General features: G+C 42.3%; 1 protein-coding gene across 1 annotated transcript in view; it reads right to left on the reverse strand.

Annotated features, from left to right (window-relative positions):
- The window catches only part of NUP188 (nucleoporin 188), a 57,640-nt gene that overhangs the window by 14,711 nt on the left and 23,906 nt on the right, over nucleotides 1-19,023 (reverse strand). Inside the window, exons 9-22 of the mRNA XM_037147237.2 lie at nucleotides 15,141-15,352; nucleotides 13,985-14,099; nucleotides 13,153-13,353; nucleotides 12,164-12,253; nucleotides 9,599-9,664; nucleotides 8,674-8,793; nucleotides 8,025-8,151; nucleotides 5,908-6,060; nucleotides 5,583-5,709; nucleotides 5,278-5,365; nucleotides 5,107-5,183; nucleotides 3,894-4,008; nucleotides 631-751; nucleotides 441-507 (exon numbers count right to left, since the gene is read on the reverse strand). Coding sequence (XP_037003132.2) covers nucleotides 441-507; nucleotides 631-751; nucleotides 3,894-4,008; nucleotides 5,107-5,183; nucleotides 5,278-5,365; nucleotides 5,583-5,709; nucleotides 5,908-6,060; nucleotides 8,025-8,151; nucleotides 8,674-8,793; nucleotides 9,599-9,664; nucleotides 12,164-12,253; nucleotides 13,153-13,353; nucleotides 13,985-14,099; nucleotides 15,141-15,352 — 1,679 coding nt within the window. The remainder of the gene's footprint in view (nucleotides 1-440; nucleotides 508-630; nucleotides 752-3,893; nucleotides 4,009-5,106; nucleotides 5,184-5,277; nucleotides 5,366-5,582; nucleotides 5,710-5,907; nucleotides 6,061-8,024; nucleotides 8,152-8,673; nucleotides 8,794-9,598; nucleotides 9,665-12,163; nucleotides 12,254-13,152; nucleotides 13,354-13,984; nucleotides 14,100-15,140; nucleotides 15,353-19,023) is intronic.

Here is a 19,023-nt window from a genome sequence, read left to right on the forward strand (position 1 = left end):
CCTTTTCCTTTGAAGTAATTAGCAACATTCTTTCCTTTTTTATCTGTAAAAGGTAACCACCTAAAGCAAACCAGTGCGTAGTAAATGAGGACCATGTAACATACCCAGAAAAGCAATAAAAGCCTGTCCAGGCAGGCATCAGAGCCCTTTCTCACTCAGAGAGCAGCCACACCATTCCTTTTTCTCCACAGGACTTCTGTAGTCCATGTGAATTTGTTCATCGCAGCCACAACACAAGGACCTTGTCGGCTAGAGTCTGCTTCATCTCTCCACACAGGGAGAAAAGGTAAAATAGTCCAGTGAAGCAAACCAGAACCTCAAGAGATGGCTCCGGGCTCAATCTGGGAAGGATGAGACGACTCTGCACAGCAGAAGCCCACGCTCCCCTTGATGAGTGGTGGCATTCAGGAGCACCAAGCTCTAGCAATCTCCCCTCATACCTGCTGTGCAGATCTGTCTCATGGCACAGGTTCAGTATCGCGTGAATCAGCTCCAGGATCAGGCAACCTGGACTCCAGAAAAGACAGGAATGATGTGGCCTTGGATAATGGCTATTACCCCCAAAAGGGAAAGAAAGATCTCCAGGGACCCAGGAACTCCCCAGACCTTCCCTGCCCACACTTTCCTTACCAATTTGTTCTCTTACACCATGGGAGTTGTAGCGCCACTTGTGGTAGCTGGGAAGCATCTCCTTTAGTACAAACATGATGCAGGGTACCAGCCCTTGGCTCTGTGTACTACCAAGCTGTCCCTACAAGACACCATAGTGTGAGGGCTTATGCCAGGTAGTTAAAAGTCACTTAGTTATTAGAGATTTAACTTCCAAACCACAGGTCCAAAGAAAATCTCAGCAAACCTCTTCAATGAAAAACAGAAACAGAAACATCAAGAGCATTACAGTTCAACGAGTCCAAGCTGTAGGGTTCTATAAAGGACTAAAAGACAATGTGACACTGTTGCAAAAGGCACCTACAAGAAGGAGAGGGATAAAGGCCAAAGCTGGTCAGAAAGGAGGTACCTTAAACCTAAGGGTATGGGACGGTCGATAACGGAGAATGCCCGGTTCAGTGTCACCACCCCCAGCCATGCCACCCGACTGCTGGAGTACCAGGAAGGAGATGTGATCCTCCAAATTCTGTCCTAATGTTACTTGTTAGCATCAGCTTTCTTACTTTAAAAACAGGGATTCTGCCCTTGCTGGTGTGGCTCAGTGGATTGAGCACTGATTGGCCTGTGAACCAAAGGGTCGCTGGTTCGATTCGCAGTCGGGGCACACGACTGGGTTGCAGGCCAGGTCCCCAGTAGGAGGCATGTGAGATGCAACGTGAATCAACCAATGAATGCATGAGTGGATGGAACGGCAAATCAGTGTCTCTTTCTCTCTCCCTCCCTCTAAAATCAATAAACAAAAATTTTAAGAATAAATAAAAATGGGGATTCTTTTTTTATAATAAACATCTCTATCTACTTCCCTATCTCTATCTACCTCCCTATCTCTATAAAGGGCTGTTGCTTTCTTCTGGAGCATTCGCTGACTGGTTAACTCCTGCAGGCAGGACGTGTGCCAAGTGCCTTCCACATACGGCCTCTCCCAGCTCCGGCTGGAGACCACTGGTCATTCCTACTTTAGAGGCTGAGAAAGTCTACACTTGCCCACGGCCGTGCAGCTAGTAAGCAGTCAACATGAAATGTAAACCTGACTGTTTCTGACTCTAAAATCCATGCTGTAGTGCTATATTTTTAAGATTTTGTTTTTATTTATATTTAGAGAGAGAGGAAGGGAAAGAGAGAAACATCAATGTATGGTTGCCTCTTGTGTGCCCCCAAGTGGGGACTTAGCCTGTAACCAGGCATGTGCCCTGACTGGGAATAGAACCAGCGACACTTTGGCTCACAGCCTGCACTCAATCTACTGAGCTACACCAGCCAGGGCTATAGCAGTATTTTTCAAACAGAGTTTTCATCCATTAGTACAGCAATTTTCAGCCATTTTCATCTCATGGCACCAATAAACTTATTACTAAAATTCTGTGACACACCAAAAACTATATTTTCTGCTGATCTGACAAAAATATGTATAATTTTTTTTTAAAGATTTTATTTATTTATCTTTAGAGGGGAAGGGAAGGAGAGAGGGAGAGAAACATCAATGTATGGTTGCCTTTCGTGCGTCCCCTGCTGGGAACCGGCCTGCAGGGAACCTGCCTGCAACCCCGGCATGTGCCCTGACTGGGAATCGAACCGCGATTGTCTGGTTTGCAGGCCCGCGCTCAATCCACTGAGCTACACCAGCCAGGGCAATATGTATAATTTTGACTCATTCACACTGGGCAACTACTGCTGTGTTGGCTACTGTCATTTTTTAAAAATTTGACAATCTAAGGCAAAAGAGGTCAAAGCCCCTGACAAAGTAGTCGGGTATGGCACACCAGTTGAAAATCACTGCATTAGTGGATTTTAAGATCAGCTTCTTAGAAAACGCCAAAGTGAATCAATCTTGTGTAGGAAGAGTCGTGTCACATTGTGAAACTTCGCTTTAGGAATGTACACACACACGGATATACTGGAATGTGATATAAAATGCATGTGCTGTCTTAGACTAGAGTCAAAATGGCGTGGCAGTCAGCGTATTGCAGACTGCCTCTGAGTACTAAATACATCGACAGAGAGAAAGACTCTGTAGCAGGTGCACAGATTAACTCTGACTGGGATTAACTCTGCGCACCTACTACACAGAGTTACTACAGTTTAACTCTGCGCACCTACTACACAGTCTGGCACACAGTAAATACACAGTTCACACCAACTACAAGGGGGGGGGGACCAAAAAACCCTGGCATTTATTTATGAAAAATTGTGTATTTATTCTTACATATTTAAACTTCAGTCACCTTCAAAGTACTGTATTTTGCTGTGTATAATGAGTATTTATTTTGCCCAAATTATTGAGGGAAAAATAATGATGCACATTATATACACAGGCAGTAACAATTCCATATCTACATAAATGTTTTTAATTTATGCATATGCGTTAAAGTATAACTCTAGTCCTGGCTGGTGTGGCTCAGTGGGTTGGGCATCGTCCCACAAACCAAAAGGGCACTGGCTGAATTCCAGGTCAGGGCACATGCCTGGGTTGTGGGCCAGGTCCCCAGTAGCGGATGCATGAGAGGCAACCACACACTGATGTTTCTCTCCCTCTTTCCTTTCCTTCCCCTCTAAAAATAAATAAAATCTTTTAAAAAGTGTAACTTTAGAAAATGTTGGTGGACATTATACACAACAAAATATGGTACTTTCTGTCTAATGTATTACACCTATCCAGCTGTTTTTTCCACTGCTCAAAACAGTTTTTGAACTTATCAATTTTGATGCCTTTTAGTACTTCTGCCATTTTTTGTTTCACCTCTTCCACACCAACAAAACATTCCCCTTTGAGGACTTTTTTCATCCAAGGAAACAAAAAAGTCAATTAGGGCAAGATTGAATGAATAGGGAGGGTGTGGCATGGAGGTCATGCCATTTTTCATCAAAAACTGCTGGACAGTCCGTGCGGTGTGGGCAGGTGCACTCATATATATAACCCATCATGAAATGGGCAAATGCACTGCAAGTCTTCAAAAAAATTCACTGAAGCTGAACACAGCCTCTCACAACAACACCAGCTGGTACACTGATACAGATAGGTTCCTATGAAAGTCACCTAGCAGGGAAGCCTGTACTACAAGGGGTCCACCCTCCAGAAGATAATTCTGGTATTTTGGAGGTCCCTCCTTATTCTCCCTTGTTCTATCACCATAATTTCAGGACAATCATTCCGCCCGCAGACAAGATGACAACAGTAGTAGGGGCAGGCAATCTATTCCACATGTTTCCATCTGACCAGAATTTACCTTGACAAGAGTGGTGATCAACCGTAGAAAGGCAATAGTGACCCCATACTCGCCCTGGGGCTGCTCACAATTCATCAAGAGGGTTCCATACCCTCCAGCGTTCATTCCCTCCGCACTGGGGAAAGAGATGGGAAAGACAGAGGCAGAAGGAAAAAGTGATGGGGTGATCTCACAGTTGCAAGAAACTAACCACAGAACATTCTTATTGTTAGATAGCTTAGGTATAAAACGGGAAAGGTTTGCAAAGGAATTAATTAAATTTATACAATTTTATACCCAGGGTAAAAATTAAGAACATGTTTTATTGATACCTTGTTGGCCAAAAAATTCATTTCGTTTTTTCTGTCAGATGGCTCTAGTAGCATTTAGTTGTTTTCAATTTCATTTGAAACAATTTTGTTAGACTGTATTGTGACAGCTGTTATATCAGCATGCATTGAAAAAAAGTCAAAATTGGTGAATTTTTGTGTAGCCATTTTAACACTGAAGATGGAAGAAAATACAGAACATCTGCAGCATATTATGCTTTATTATTTCAAGAAAGGCAAAAACGCAACTGAAACACATAAAAAAGATTTGTGCAGTGCATGGAGTAGATGCTGTGATTGATCGAATGTGTCAAAGCGGTTTGCAAAGTTTTGTGCTAGAGATTTCTCAATGGATAATGCTCTAGTCAGGTAGACCAGTTGAACTTTAGATAGTGATCAAATCAAGACATTAATTGAGAATAATCAACATTGTACCACACAGGAGATAGCTGACATTATCAAAATATCCAATCAATAAAGTTATGAGTGAAAATGAAAAATGTGTCTTGTATTTTAGAGAGAAAACCATATGGACTTTTTGGCCAACCCAATATATAACCTCAAGAGGTTTAAAGTGAAAAAACAAATAAACATCAAGGAAACATCATTGTCTTATGAGCAAGAGAGAGAGCAAGGAGAGAATGCTCCGGTAGCAAGATGGGTCTGTGCGTTAATAACGGGTCTATCAGGAGCGCTGGAGTGGGCACCCAACAAGGAAAAGAATAGAATGATTCAGGCTTAAGAAAAGGAAGCCAAGTCTCTGGATCCAGACACCTCTGGCTTCTCTAGGGGGAAAAGTTAATCTAATCAGGCACAGAGGCGCTTCTTTAAAACTAACAAAGCTGAAATATCCATGGTGCTCCCAGGGAATAGAAATACTCTGCCCTCTCTAACACCTGGCTCACCTAATCATCTGACTCATGCTGGAGACCTGGTGGGCCACGAATGGTAAAAAGCCTGTGTGACGAAGATCAGTCCAGACCTGAGAAGGGAGAAGAAGAGTCAAATGTCCCTGTGTCCTCAGGTATACACCAAGCATAACATTTTGGGGCTGTTCTAAAGACTTGGTATCTCACCTTTGCTGGGTTCCGGGCAGCCAAAACAGTCAAGCAATTGACACAAGAAGCAATGACATCCACAGGGGGGGAGATCACTGTCGTTAACCTGGATGGAGAACAGTGCACTATACTCAGTAAAATGAATAATGCAACTTGCTCCATTACAAATATTTTCTAGTTCTCTCTTCCCAAGTCCCTCCTCTCAGCAGGGATGCTGGGGGGGAAAAAAAAAGCCCTCAGCTGGGAACAGTTATTACACCAGGGCTTCCCATAGATGAACACATGTGGACTTGAATGCCATGGGTATGTGACCAGACACTCACCGCTGCAGCAGCATGTAGATGCGAGACGTGATGGGCAGGAGACAGTCTGCTATCGACAGATCTGTACTGATGACCTTATGGACCAGATCAATGATGGGTTTGACCCGCTGGCAGTGCTGAATCACATCTAGAGGGAAAGAAAGCCTGTGACCTCATGGAAAACAATTCCTTTCAGATCACTGAGTAGTCTCTGAGACCGGATAAACAAATTACAGTAATCAAACTGGATGCTTCTCAATTTTATTTTGAAATTCTCTATTCTCCAAATCCTCTAAGAATGTCCATTTTTCTTCCCCGCAATGATGTCTCCCAAAGCTGCCCTCACCTGCAGTGGAAACGACATGAAGCAGCATTTCAATCTCACAGGTGAAGAGCGTCCAGCTGCTATATGAGTACTCCCAGCGTACCAGGTAAGCCCTATCGTCCAGCATCACCTGGCCCACAGTGCCTTGAGGTATTCGAAGATTGGTCTGACCCCCTAAGGAAGGGAGGAAGAGAAATCAGTCTAATATCTGAGGACACAACAGGGAGGGTGACTCCTATACCAGACACCAGTATTTAATCACACAGAGATACACAGACTCTCTTCCTGGTATGTAACACTGCTACAACGTTTTCATTAAAAAGCAAAAAACAAAAAACTCCAAGCCCTGACCAGTGTGGCTCAGTTTGTTGGGCATCACTCTGCAAAGTGAAAGATTACCGGTCCAAGTCCTGGTCAGGGTTTGGAGTTGCAGGTTTAATTCCCAGTTGTGGGGGGTGTGGAGTGTGAGAGAGGCAACCCATTGGTGTCTCTCTTCTTCCTTCTCCCTCCCTAAAAATAAATAAAATCTTCTTTTAAAAATCCAGTAACAAAAACAATTCCCTTGTTTCATTTGGGGAAGGGAGTCCGTCCACGTGCCTGAAAACAGCCGAGTGCAGAGAGTGACACCCCTCCCACTCACACGGGGACTACGGGTCACTGGAAGTCGGTGCTGGTGCTGGGGTTAAAGAACAAGGCTGCTCCTTCTGTATTCTGCTCCATGAGCACCTGGACTACACGCAGGCTTACAGGTTTTAACTGGTCACTGTTACACGCTGCCAGTATGAAAATAAATTGCTACAATTTTTTTCTACCAGTTGACACTATTCTAACTTTTAAATTATTTAAAAAATTGTAGCAAAATACACATTATATCAAATATATCATTGTAACCATTTTAAGTGCACAGTCTGGTGGCATCAAACACATTCCCACTGTGCGCCGCGTCACCACCACCCATCTCCAGAACGTCTCATTTTGTAAAGCTGAAACTGTCCCCATTACCCAGTAATTCCCTGTTCCTCCAGCCCTCAGCCCCTGTCACCCACCACTCTACTCTGTCTCAATGAATCTGACTACTCCTGGTACCTCGTATGAGTGGGATCAAACCATATTTGTCCTTTTGTGACGTATTCACTTAGCATGTCTTCCAGATTCACCCATGTTATGGTGTGTGTCAGAATTCCCCTACTTTTTAAGGCTGAGTAATATTCCACTACACACACACACACACACACACACACACACACAGGCATACCTTTTGTTTATCCATTTCATATGTTGGTGGACATGTACTTAAGACTTTTATCATGTATACCCTTTTACCCAACAATCCCACTCTGGGGATTCTATGTACCCCAAATAAAAGCACCAGTGTATAAAGGTATATGTACCAAATGTAGCACTGTTTGCAGTGGCAAAAAACAGACACAGCCTCTATGTCCTTTAGCAGGAAAAAAGATACCGAACATCAAGAATAATTATGTAGCCCTGGCTGGTGTAGCTCAGTGGATTGAGCATGGGCCTGCGAACCACACGATCGTGGTTCGATTCCCAGTCAGGGCACATGCCTGGGTTGCAGGCCAGCTCCTAACAGGGGCCAGTTCCCAGCAGGGGCCAGTTCCCAGCAGGGGATGCACCAGAAGCAACTATACACTGATATTTCTCTCCCTCTATCCTTCCCTTCCCTTCTAAAGATAAATAAATAAATTAATTTAAAAAAAAGAATTATGTAGTTACTAAAAAGAATGAGTCAGACCCATCTGTAATAAGAGCAGCTTCTACTGAGTTTGTGAAAGTAGACAGAAACATGTAAAAGGACACATAATAAACTTTCAACACTGATTCTCTAATGGAGACAGGTGTGGAGAAAGAGAAGCTTTTTGTAATGTACCTCTGCCCTGTTTCCCTTGTTACACTGAAATGAGTTATCTTTTTTCAATAAAGTAATCTAATGATGTAAAACAGAAACTGATTAATAATTTATCAACAAATCAACAAGAATAGCAGAGAGAAGGGAACTGCTTTAAAGGCAGCTTGCATTAAATAATTAAAACAGAAATGAGGTATAAAGAGATGAGGTCCAAATAGAAATCAGCGGGAAAGAGGTTACTGAACTGAGGTTTCCTTGTTTATCTTACCAAGCGGGTAAAGGAGTTTGGGTGTCTGCCTCCGCCACAGAGTTCCGTCTTCGTGGGAGATCACATCATGTGGCTTGTGCTTATAAAGCTCATTGTAGAAAGACATCTTATCCAAGAAGCTATACACCTGCCGAAATGCAGAAAAAAGCCCAGCCACACCGTTACCTTGGGGACATGCTAAAGTCTTCAGCCAGACTGTGCCCGTGCAGGCTCTCAAACTTCTCACACGCCCACCACCTGACTCTTCTTGGAGCCACCTCCGTGCTCCTGGCCAAATCCTCACTGCTCTCTAATACCCAACTCCAGCCCACCCCCTCCGCAGATAACTGCCTTTCCTGAACAGTATGGTCTTTACTATTCGAATGGCATTTACTACACACCACCTGGCTTCACTAGTTATTTATTTCTATTCTCTTCCAATTAGATATTAAGAAACTTTGTATTTTGTCTTATTCTGACATTATCTACAGTAGCTACTTAATGAAAACATTTGTATTTAATTTTATAGAACTGAGGAACTACCTTTAGCATTTTCATTAAACAAACTTCAGACTAATTCTTATCATGGCAGTGGGATTTCAATATGGAAAGCAAAAAGGAACCCTAAAACTATCTCTCACTCTCTTTATCATCTAACTGGACCACCTACCTTTTTGGCAGTAGACTTCCCTGATACAAGGGCTCGTAGCAATTGTAGGAGTGGGGAGAGGAGATGGGGAAACATTCCACATACACTGTCCAGAACAATCCCAAGACCAGAGGTTGGCTCCTATTGTGGAAGAGGAGAAATCACCGACATTCACTTCGTCTACAAATTAACATGTCTCCAAACTGTCCAGCCATCATGAGAAAATCTAAAATTAACCCTTTCCTTTAGGCAGACTACCTGATAATTTAAGCCGTCCTTATTTCCACCAAAAAAGGCTACTGACAAATGATTTGATTAGGACCCATAAAAAGGCTGCTTACTGCTCCCAGTGGCCTCTTCTGGCCATCCTCTCTACAGGAAGGCTACCTTGTTCACCTCGCATGACATGTTTTCACTGAAGTAAAAAGGACCCAACCGGTTAAAATATACTCTGACGTCTCATTGGGATTACAACCTCCAATAGTTACTACCGTCAAGAGTTATAGCAATGGGAGCATTTGAGATCTTGTTCCTTGGCATATGCCTTAATTTTCCTCAAATAAACTCACAAAAATTCTCCAAAAAAAAAAAGAGTTACAGCAGTACTGCTGCCTGAAATGCCCAATGTGAAAAAAGACTTAACGAGCAGAACAGGTAACACACTGGTTATCGCGGTGGGCTACGGAATCAGGTCAGACGGAACTGGACCCCAGTCCTGGCTATCAATGTGGGTGACCCTGGACAAGTCATTTCACATTGCTCAGCATCACCTTTCCTTATATGCAAAATGGTGACAATAAAGACCATCTATTTTACAGATTTTTGTAAATATTAAATAAGAAAATGGACATAAAATGCTTAGTATAAGACCTTTCACAAAGTGAGTGTTTGATAAATACGTCTGCTACAGAGAACACCACAGCATGACTCCTTCTGGCATACTTACTGTCCCCCAGAACAGCTCTGGAAGAGAAGGGTCTGCCAAGACTTCACACGCTGTGTCGATTACATCCTGTTGAGGGAGGGGAAACAATGGCTTACTTCCCTTAGCTGAACCGGCCTTTTTGTTTTTTTAACCTTATTCTGTTGAAATGAAAACACCAACAATACCTCATATAGTATGTCAGAAAGAATGCTGGGTTTAAAAAATAACAATACAGTCCATCTAGAGTATGTGTTCTATATGTTATATGGTGTCAGGCAAATGAAACTCTCTGAACTGCAAATTCTTTACCTGTAAAATTATGACAGTATTGTTCGCTTCGCAGTATTATTTTAAGTATTAAATGCAATAATGTGCAGGGAAGCGAACCATAAATTTTCAGCTGCCATGTAAATGGACCTGTTACAAGGACCAGCTAAACTGTTCTCGATGACAAGAATAATGCCTCTGAAACTTTTTAATCCTTGGCGTCTAGTCCAGAACTAAGCACACACTGGTAATCTAATAAAGTCCTACAAAATAATTTCTTTTTAAAGATTTTATTTATTTTCCTTTAGAGGGGAAGGGAAGGAGAGAGGGAGAGAAACATCAATGTATGGTTGCCTTTCGTGCGTCCCCTGCTGGGAACTGGCCTGCAGGGAACCGGCCTGCAACCCCAGTATGTGCCCTGACTGGGAATCGAACTGACTGTCTGGTTCGCAGGCCGGCGCCAAAATAATTTTTTAAAAAAATCCAAAAAAAAATCCAAATACTAGGACTTCTACAACCCCAGTATGTTAATGCCAGTCCTCCAGGGATACAGCAGGGTCCAGATGTGGCAAAGGATGCAAAACTTATTCTAAGCCTCTAGAGTGTTGGAAATTGAGTCCTTCAATTAACACCAATTCTTTTCTCTACAATGACAAAAAGTTTTCATCAGTTTCATCAATTCCTTCAATTTCCAAAACAAGTTGCTAATTATTAAAAATGAATACAATGATTTACTTATAAGAAACTCCTTAACCACCATTTCCCACTGAAAGAAACCAAGGCTTCTTGGAGAAATGGCAGATTCCAGACATGGAGCAAGAATCATGTAAGATAATCCTGGAACAGTCTGTCACATCAGAAAGCAACAGAGCTATCAAAATATGTGAGGGTAGCGTTACACGGATTCAGAAGCTAATCTAAATAAGCCCTTATGGACCAAAGAGGGGGCAATCTGAGCATAAGAATAATTATTAAGTGCAATGGATTAAATTAAAACAAAGCTAATAGTTTTAAATCATGAGTTCACAGTGACATGTCAAAAATTTTAAATCCTTGCTAGCCACTTTGGAGAATAATAGGGAAAACTGAGAAATACAGGATAAGAAACAGAGTATCGAATAGTTAATGAGAACGAATTTCCTTTTTTAAAAAATTGAGGTATAACTGGCATACATATTAGTTTCAGATGTACATGATTCACTATTTGTGTACATTATGAAACAAATTTCTTTTTTACAGCAGTGTTCTGACCTCCAAATGTAAGAGGAAAGACGGAGCACCGCCACTCTGTAATCTCCAAGGAATTAATGTATCCAGACAACAATGTGTCTTGTGGCTACCATGGTGGACAGGATGGTTAAAGACTAAAAGAACTTGAAAGACCTACTAACCAGTAAGGTGCAGACCTCATTTAGTCAGTCCCCAAACCAAAGAAACAAACTTACGACAAATTTATGACATTCATAACTAAAAATCTGAATCTCGATTTGATGTATAAAGATATTGTTTTTAAGATATAACAATGATTATGTTATAAAATATGCACACGAGATGAAATAATAGCTGGAATTTGCTTCAAAATAATCAAAGAGGGGATGGGGCAAAAATGCATAAGATCAACTCTGACGGTAGTGATGAGATCATGAAGATTCATTACATAAATTTAAAAATTTTTTAAATTTATTTTTAGAGAGAGGGGAAGGGAAGAAGAGTGGGAGAGAACATCAGTGTGTGGTTGCCTCTTGTGTGGCCCCCACTGGGGACCTGGCCTACAACCCAGGCATGTGCCCTGACTGGGAATCGAACTAGCAACCCTTTGGTTTGCAGGGTCAATTCACTGAGCTATTCACTGAGCTACACCAGCTGGGCCTCATTATATAATTTTGTCTACTTTGGTATAAGTTTGAAATATCTCATTTAAAAAAAATACTGCAAAAAATGTACTAACACCCATAGATTTTAGGATAGATGCACTACAGAGTAAAAAAAAATGAGGTTACAAAATAGTATCTACATTGTGATTACATTTCTAGAGAACTTTAATAATTTTGTGTATATATGCAAAACATATTTGGAAGGGAACTCATGAAAACGTTAACAGGTTATTTTGCGTGGTGGGATTACACTTTTTCATCAGCACTTTCTGACTTTTGTGTCTTTAGTCTGTATCATTTGTGTAATACAAAGAATGAAAACAAACAGCAATAAACACATTACCCCTGAGGGACATGGTGTGTGTTTATCAGCTCCACAGCAGTACCTTGGGATCTGACTGCAAACCTGGGCCGTGTAGCCAGCCTCACAAAGCCAGGCACTGACCTGCTGATTGCCCAGTGTGTGCAGCTCCAGCGAGGTCAGAGCGAAAGACAGGAGCCCGTAGACACACATGCATGCGGTGCTGGTGGTGCACTGTAACGGCAAAGGGGTCGGTGAACTATGCTGAACTGCGCGACTCTTCCCCAGGTTCAGCATAACCCTATCACATTAACAGTCACTGCACAAACGGGAAGGGAATCCAAGGCTTCATAACGCTACTAATTCAGTCTCAAGATCAGGAAGACAAAGGGAGAAGAGAAAGCAGGAACCAAAAATATTGCAAGATAAGAATAAAATCAAAAGGGAATCATTTTCAAAATGGCCCAAGTTTTACTGAGGAAGAAAACCACATCCAGCCTACAGAAAGAAAAGAATCTCTACGTGCTAGTATGAACCATGCAGCTGCCCAAACTGTCACTAAATAAATGAACCAGTGCCAACAAGTGAGGCCTGTGGGCTGACGTTTCATATCAGCATGTCAAAACAAGCTGACTAAACTGTGCCCTTCAAATTAAGTGCTGATCACAAAACTCAAGAGAATTTCTAGTTCATCCTGTTACAGCTGAATGAGTAGGCACCCCAAAAAGATTTCTCTAGTCAGCATCACCAGAGCTATCTTCTAGGAGATATACATTGGCAAAGAGAGGCCATAGATAGTGGGTACAAACTGTATCCACCACTAAATGGCAATTATTGTTCCTGTGAGCAAATTTCATCTCCCTGAATTTCAATTTCCTAATGCTTTTTGCATTAGAAAACAGGATGATAAAAAACAGGATGATAATCCATAGTGTAAAGCAGTGGTACAAGAATGAAGTAAGATAATATACAGAAGGTGCTGAGCACAGTGTCTATAAAGGTCAGTGATAAAATTACTATCATCACCCACATTAAGATGACAATTATTACTATTATCATCATCATTCATTAATGAGTTTCTTCCCTGCTCTTTCTCCATTTTCATGCTCAAACACCAACAGCCTGAGCCTCACATCATTTCCTCCAATGGCCAGTGAGCGGAGCAGTCGGGTCAAGTACTGAAATACATTCAGCTGGATGGCTGTGCCACCAATTTTCCGGACAACACTGCTGGTCTCTTCTGGACTCAGGGTGTGGCGGAGGAGAGCCCAGGCCAAAAGCACTGGGGCATGATGTGGAATGTCCCCCAAGGTCAACATCAAACGGTCCATATCCTAATGAGAAAAAGAAAACGTCTGTGTCACTAAACAAAGGACCGGGACCCCTCCACAAGATCCTGCATCATGCTGCAAGTCTTCCAACTCATCCGCAGTGGCCCCTCTCTCCCAGTCTGGTATTTTACTCTTCCCAAGCCCCCACCCACTTCACTAATAAACCCCTCAAGTACTCTTCCCTTTATCCACACTTTTTTTCTTTTAATTTAAGTAGTCTTAATCTAAGATTATAAAGTACGTGTTCCAATGGAGACTCCTTGGAAAATTTCCCCTGGTCCTTGCACTTTCTCTGCTTTTTCCTCATTTTCTACCTTTCTACCATCCCATCTCAAAGTTCCTCCCCTTTCCTCTTCCTTCACAGGCTCCATCCCCCAAAATTCTGTTCCTGGACCTCTTTTGTCAGTATATTCTCCCCGAGTGACTCGACTCACTCTCACGGATTCCACTACCACTTCTGTACAGATAACTGACAAATCTGAGATTTCTCCCAGGTCCCCTGGACTTCATAACAATGCAGAACCTCAAATTCCACAACAACGGCAATTTTATGCAGCAGTATAGCTGAGTGGTTAAAAACATATCACTAACTATAAAAGGTCTGAAAAAAGAAAAGAGGCTGCTTCACGTTCACCTGACAAATAAGCCCGTCCTGGGCAAACTGGTGCAGTTCTCTCCTGTCATCCAATGCGCACTTGTGCAAGGACTCAATGTCCATGCCTTCCACCAGGATAAGGGCACTGAAGTAGCTGGGAAGAAAAACAGTATCATGGAGTCATGGGTGCTACGCTGGCCTCACTGGAAACAGGTGAAATGTAAGACACAATATTTGAAAAATTATCATTGAGTTATTTTACATTCTTTTTCACGCTGAGTATTCTAAATTCTATATGTATTTTAAACTTCCAGCACATCCCGATTTGATACAGCTGTTATGTATTTTTTTATCCTCACTTGAGGATATGTTTATTGATTCTAAGGAGTGAGAAAGGAGGGAGGCAGAGGGGAGGTGGGGGAGGTGAGAGAGTAGAGGAGGGGGAGACGGGGAGAGACACAGAGAGAGAGACAGACAAACAGACAGACACACCCATTCACACCCAGACCAGGCAGGGATCAAACTCGCAACCTAGGTATGTGGCCTGATCGGTAATCTAACCCACGACAACCTTTTGGTATATGGGAGGCTGCTCCAACCTAGCTGCTCAGCCAGGGCTTAGCCAGGGCTTGGCCAGGGCTTGACCAGGGCTTGACCAGCGACAGCCACACGTGGCTTGTGCCTACCAAAGCACAGATCAAGTCCTGAAGGTTTCTACAGCCACCAATTACTTCTGACCCTGATTAACTGTCTCACTGCTTAAGTGTGCATCTCTGTCCACAGAGAGAACAGGACTCAAATGCAAATATATCCATTGCCATAAAATTCAAAGTCTACAAAATGATTTCAAAGACAGCAGGGAACGAATCTGCCCTATTTATCATAGTCTTAGTGATTGCACAGTGCCTGGCCTGCAACAGGTGCTCAACAAATATTCTGTTGAATGAATGGACAAACCTCTTAGATAAGAGAGTAAAGAATAGAAGAGAATGCAATACTTATTTTGAAAGATGTCCTCTCAATCCCAGTCTTTATTGCCTATGTGACCTGGAATAAGGCAGCACACCCATCTATTTCCTCCTGCACTGAGTGGAAAGTATGCCTCCCCACAGCAATCACAGTACTGTAAAATCAACATAATATAACATAACACTGTGTAAGTTCTATGACCTCAATTCATTTCATTCAGACTTACCCAATCCGATCCACAAAAGGATCCATGGTCTCATCCACCAGGTGCCTGTTGGTCTGCCTACTACCAAATCCTTGCTCTTTAAACATCTTGGTTAATACCAACAGGTCACTTGGTGCCATTTCAAAATACGCATAATAAAGGAAAATAATTTCTAGCAGCATGGACTGTTCCCGAAGGCACTGGACAAACCAGCGAGACACCTGGCGCTCAGTCTTCACAACCAATGAAGAAAAAATGGGAGAGAAACAAAATCAGATTTAAAAACGTATTTACACTTTTAAAGTTATTTTTACTAGGTAATACATGTGCAGTAGTCCACCTTACCCACAGAGAATGCATTCCAAGACCCTCAGTGGATGCCTAAAACCGTGGATGGTACTGAACCCTATATATACTACGTTTTTCCCTTTGCGTAATTAACCTTTGATAAAGTTTAATTGATGAATTAGGCACAGTAAGAGATTAACAATAACTGACACTAAAATAGAACAATTATAATAATACACGTAATAAGAGCAATGTGAACGTGGTATCATTCTAAAGTGAGGGCGCCTTCTACAAAGCACTGCGATACCGTGCTGGCTGCCTGGAAACAGGCCACCATGGGGCCAACTGGACGAGGATGATTCATTCACTCTTTGGTGGGACAGAGTGGAGCAGCTGGATACTTCGCATCACACCACTCAAATGGGGTGCAATTTAAAACTCATGAACTGTTTATTTCTGGAATTTCCCATTTAATATCTTTGGACTGTGGTTGACCATGGGTAACTGATAGGTTACTATGCAGCTCTAAAATGGAATGAAAAATAAGGGAATTGTTAATACACAAAAGGGGAGAAAGCAAAACCAGAGGTAAGGGGAGGCTACCGTATAAGAACAGGGTAAAAATAAGCTTTCCTCCCTACAATTCCTACGGGCCATCCAAATCTCTCCCCAGTGGCAGCCACTACTAGAGGTTTCTCCTTCCAGTAATATGCCATACACTTAAATTCATTCATTCTAGTGTGTCTGTCTACCTATCAACATATGCCTCCATCTATCCCTCAATCTCTGAGCCAAATAATATATTACACAAACTATTCTGCACCCTATTTATTCACTGAACAATGTATCTTACAGATGATTTGCTCTAACAGTATATTAACAATTCCCTTACTTTTCATTCCATTTTAGAGCTGCATAGTAATCTATCAACCTGTCCCTTCACTATTTTTAATGAATGCTGCGCATTACTCCACTACATGGAAATGCTATAATTTATTTAACCAGCCCACTTGGAAGGTTACTAGCAATCTTTTGCTATTAAAATCAATGCCACGTGACTGACAGAACAACTACACGAAAATCAGCAAACACACAGGGGAGCTAAAAATCTGGACCTGATATTTACAGACCACCACACCTACTACTGTCAAATACACATTCTTTTCATGTGTAAAAGGGAAATTCACGAAGACAGATCATGTGATGGGTCATACACCATGGGGTAGTAAATTCAAAACATGGCAATAATACAGATTATGTTCTTTGATTAGAAAGAAATCAAAGTTTGATAATTAAACAACACAGTTCTAAATAATACAAGGATCAAAGAAAACCAAAACAGAAATTCGGAACTATTTTGAACTGAATGATAACGAAAACAAAACACCAAAATTTGTGGACTGAAGATGGAGGCACATAAACACAGCTCACCTCTTTGTACAATCACATCAAAATTACAACTAAAATATAGAACCACCATCACTCAGAGCTGTCAGAAATCGAGTTGAATGAAAGTCTGACAACTACAAAATTAAAGAATCCACATCTATCCAGACTAGTATGAGAGGCACAGATGCGGAACAAGCTGATCCCATATCCAGGTAGATAAAAATTTAGGAGGGGTATCTCAGGAGCGAGAAGTCCCAGCCCCACACCAGGCCCCCCAGCCCGAGGTTCCAGTGCCAGGAAGATAAGTGCCCACAACTTCTGGCTGCAAAAACCAGGAGGGATTGAGCTGGTGGAAGAAACTACTGGAGCCCCAAGCAGTTCCTCTTAAAGAACCCATACATAGACTTACTCATTACTCAGACTCACTCCCTGTAAGCTGTAACACTGGGATAGTAGCTTGAAAGGCACCAGTAGCATACATCAAGGTGAGAGCTAGGAGGCAGCTTTCTCCCCAACAGAAGGGTGGGCAGAGGTCATTGTCCCTTTTCTGAACCCTCACCCATCACAGCCACAGAGCTGGAAAGGCTGGTGCCATACCTGAGACTCCATCAATGTTGCTAACACTGTTTGCCCTGCCCTGGAGATCCCCACAGACTCTGTCCCACCCAAATCAGGGGCCCACACAAGCTGCTTTTCCATATGAATGACTGGTCTTGGATGATGCTTTACAACTTCCTGAATCCTCTCAAACAAGTAACAGCAGGCCTCACTCAGCCCTTAGTCCTCCCCCCATCCCCACCCCGCCACCTCTTGCTAAGTGGCCCCAGCCTGGCACTACCAGCAACCAGCCTAGATCCACAGGTTGGCTTTGCCTGGGAATCTCCAAGTCCAGCACAAGTAGCAACCAACTCAGATTGCTTTGTAGCGCAGGCAGGGGGGACCTGGGCAAAAAGATGGGGCTGACCTTGGTCTGCACCACCTAAGAAACCCCAGGGCCTGTGTATCCAGTGGACAGCTACAGACCATGTTGGAGCAACATCACCCTGCACCTGCACCTGCATAGCTGATCCTTCATAGAGGGTAGAGGTTGGCAGTAAGTGGTCACAGCAGGTACTTGAAGCTAACTTGCCCAGATAAATCCCTCCCATTGATCTGCCAACTGCAATCAAGGCTCAACTACAAGAGGAGGGTGTACTCAGCCCACACAAAGGGTGCAACTTGTGTATCAGCTTGGGTGATAGGGGAGGCTGTGCCACTGGACCCTATAGGACACTTACTATGTTAGGCCACACTGCAAAGACAGGGAGGGAGTCATAGCAGCTCTACTTAATGCATAAAAACAAACAAAGGGAAGCTGCCAAAATGTGGATTGGAGACAAAGAAACGTGGCCCAAATGAAAGAACAGATCAAAACTCCAGAAGAACTAAACAAAATGGAGATAACAATCTATCAGATGCAGAGTTTGAAATGCTAGTTACCAGCATGCTCAGAGAACTTAGTGAGGACCTCAACAGCATAAAAATGATCCAGTCAGAAACGAAGGGTACACTATTTGAAATAAAAGATAACTTATGGCGGGGGGGTGGAGGGACAGTAGAGTAGATGAAGCTGAGAATCAAATCAATAATTTGGAACATAAAAAAGCAAAAAACAAGCATTAAGAACATGAAGAAAAAAAGAATCCAAAAAATAAGGATGGTGTAAGCAGCCTCTGGGGCAATTGTAAGGATCCCAACATTCATATCATAAGGTGCCAGGAAAAAAAGTACAAAATTGGAAATCTATTTGAAAAAAAAATGAAAGAAAACTTCCCTAATTTGGTGAAGGAAATAGACATGTAAGTCCAGGAAGCACAGAGTCCCAAACAAGATGGATGCAAAGAGGCCCACTCTAAGACACATCATAACTGAAATGCCAAAGGTTAAAGATAAAGATCTTAAAAGAAGCAAGAGAAAATAACTTAGTTACCTACAGGGGAATTCCCATGAGACTGTCAGCTGATTTCTCAAAAGAATGTAGGATAGAAGGAATTGGCAAAAAATATTCAAAGTCATAAAAAGCAAGGAGCTATAGCCAAGATTGTTCTACCTGGCAAAGCTATCATTTAGAATAGAAGGGCAGATAAAGAGCTTCCCAGGCAAGAAAAAAACTAAAGGAGTTCATCATCACCAAACCTTTATTATATGAACTGTTAAAAGGACTTATTAAGAAAAAGATCAAAACTAT

This window comes from Artibeus jamaicensis, unplaced genomic scaffold (assembly GCF_021234435.1).
Source record: "Artibeus jamaicensis isolate MK-2021 breed Jamaican fruit bat unplaced genomic scaffold, CSHL_Jam_final contig_471, whole genome shotgun sequence".
Classification (NCBI taxonomy): domain Eukaryota; kingdom Metazoa; phylum Chordata; class Mammalia; order Chiroptera; family Phyllostomidae; genus Artibeus; species Artibeus jamaicensis.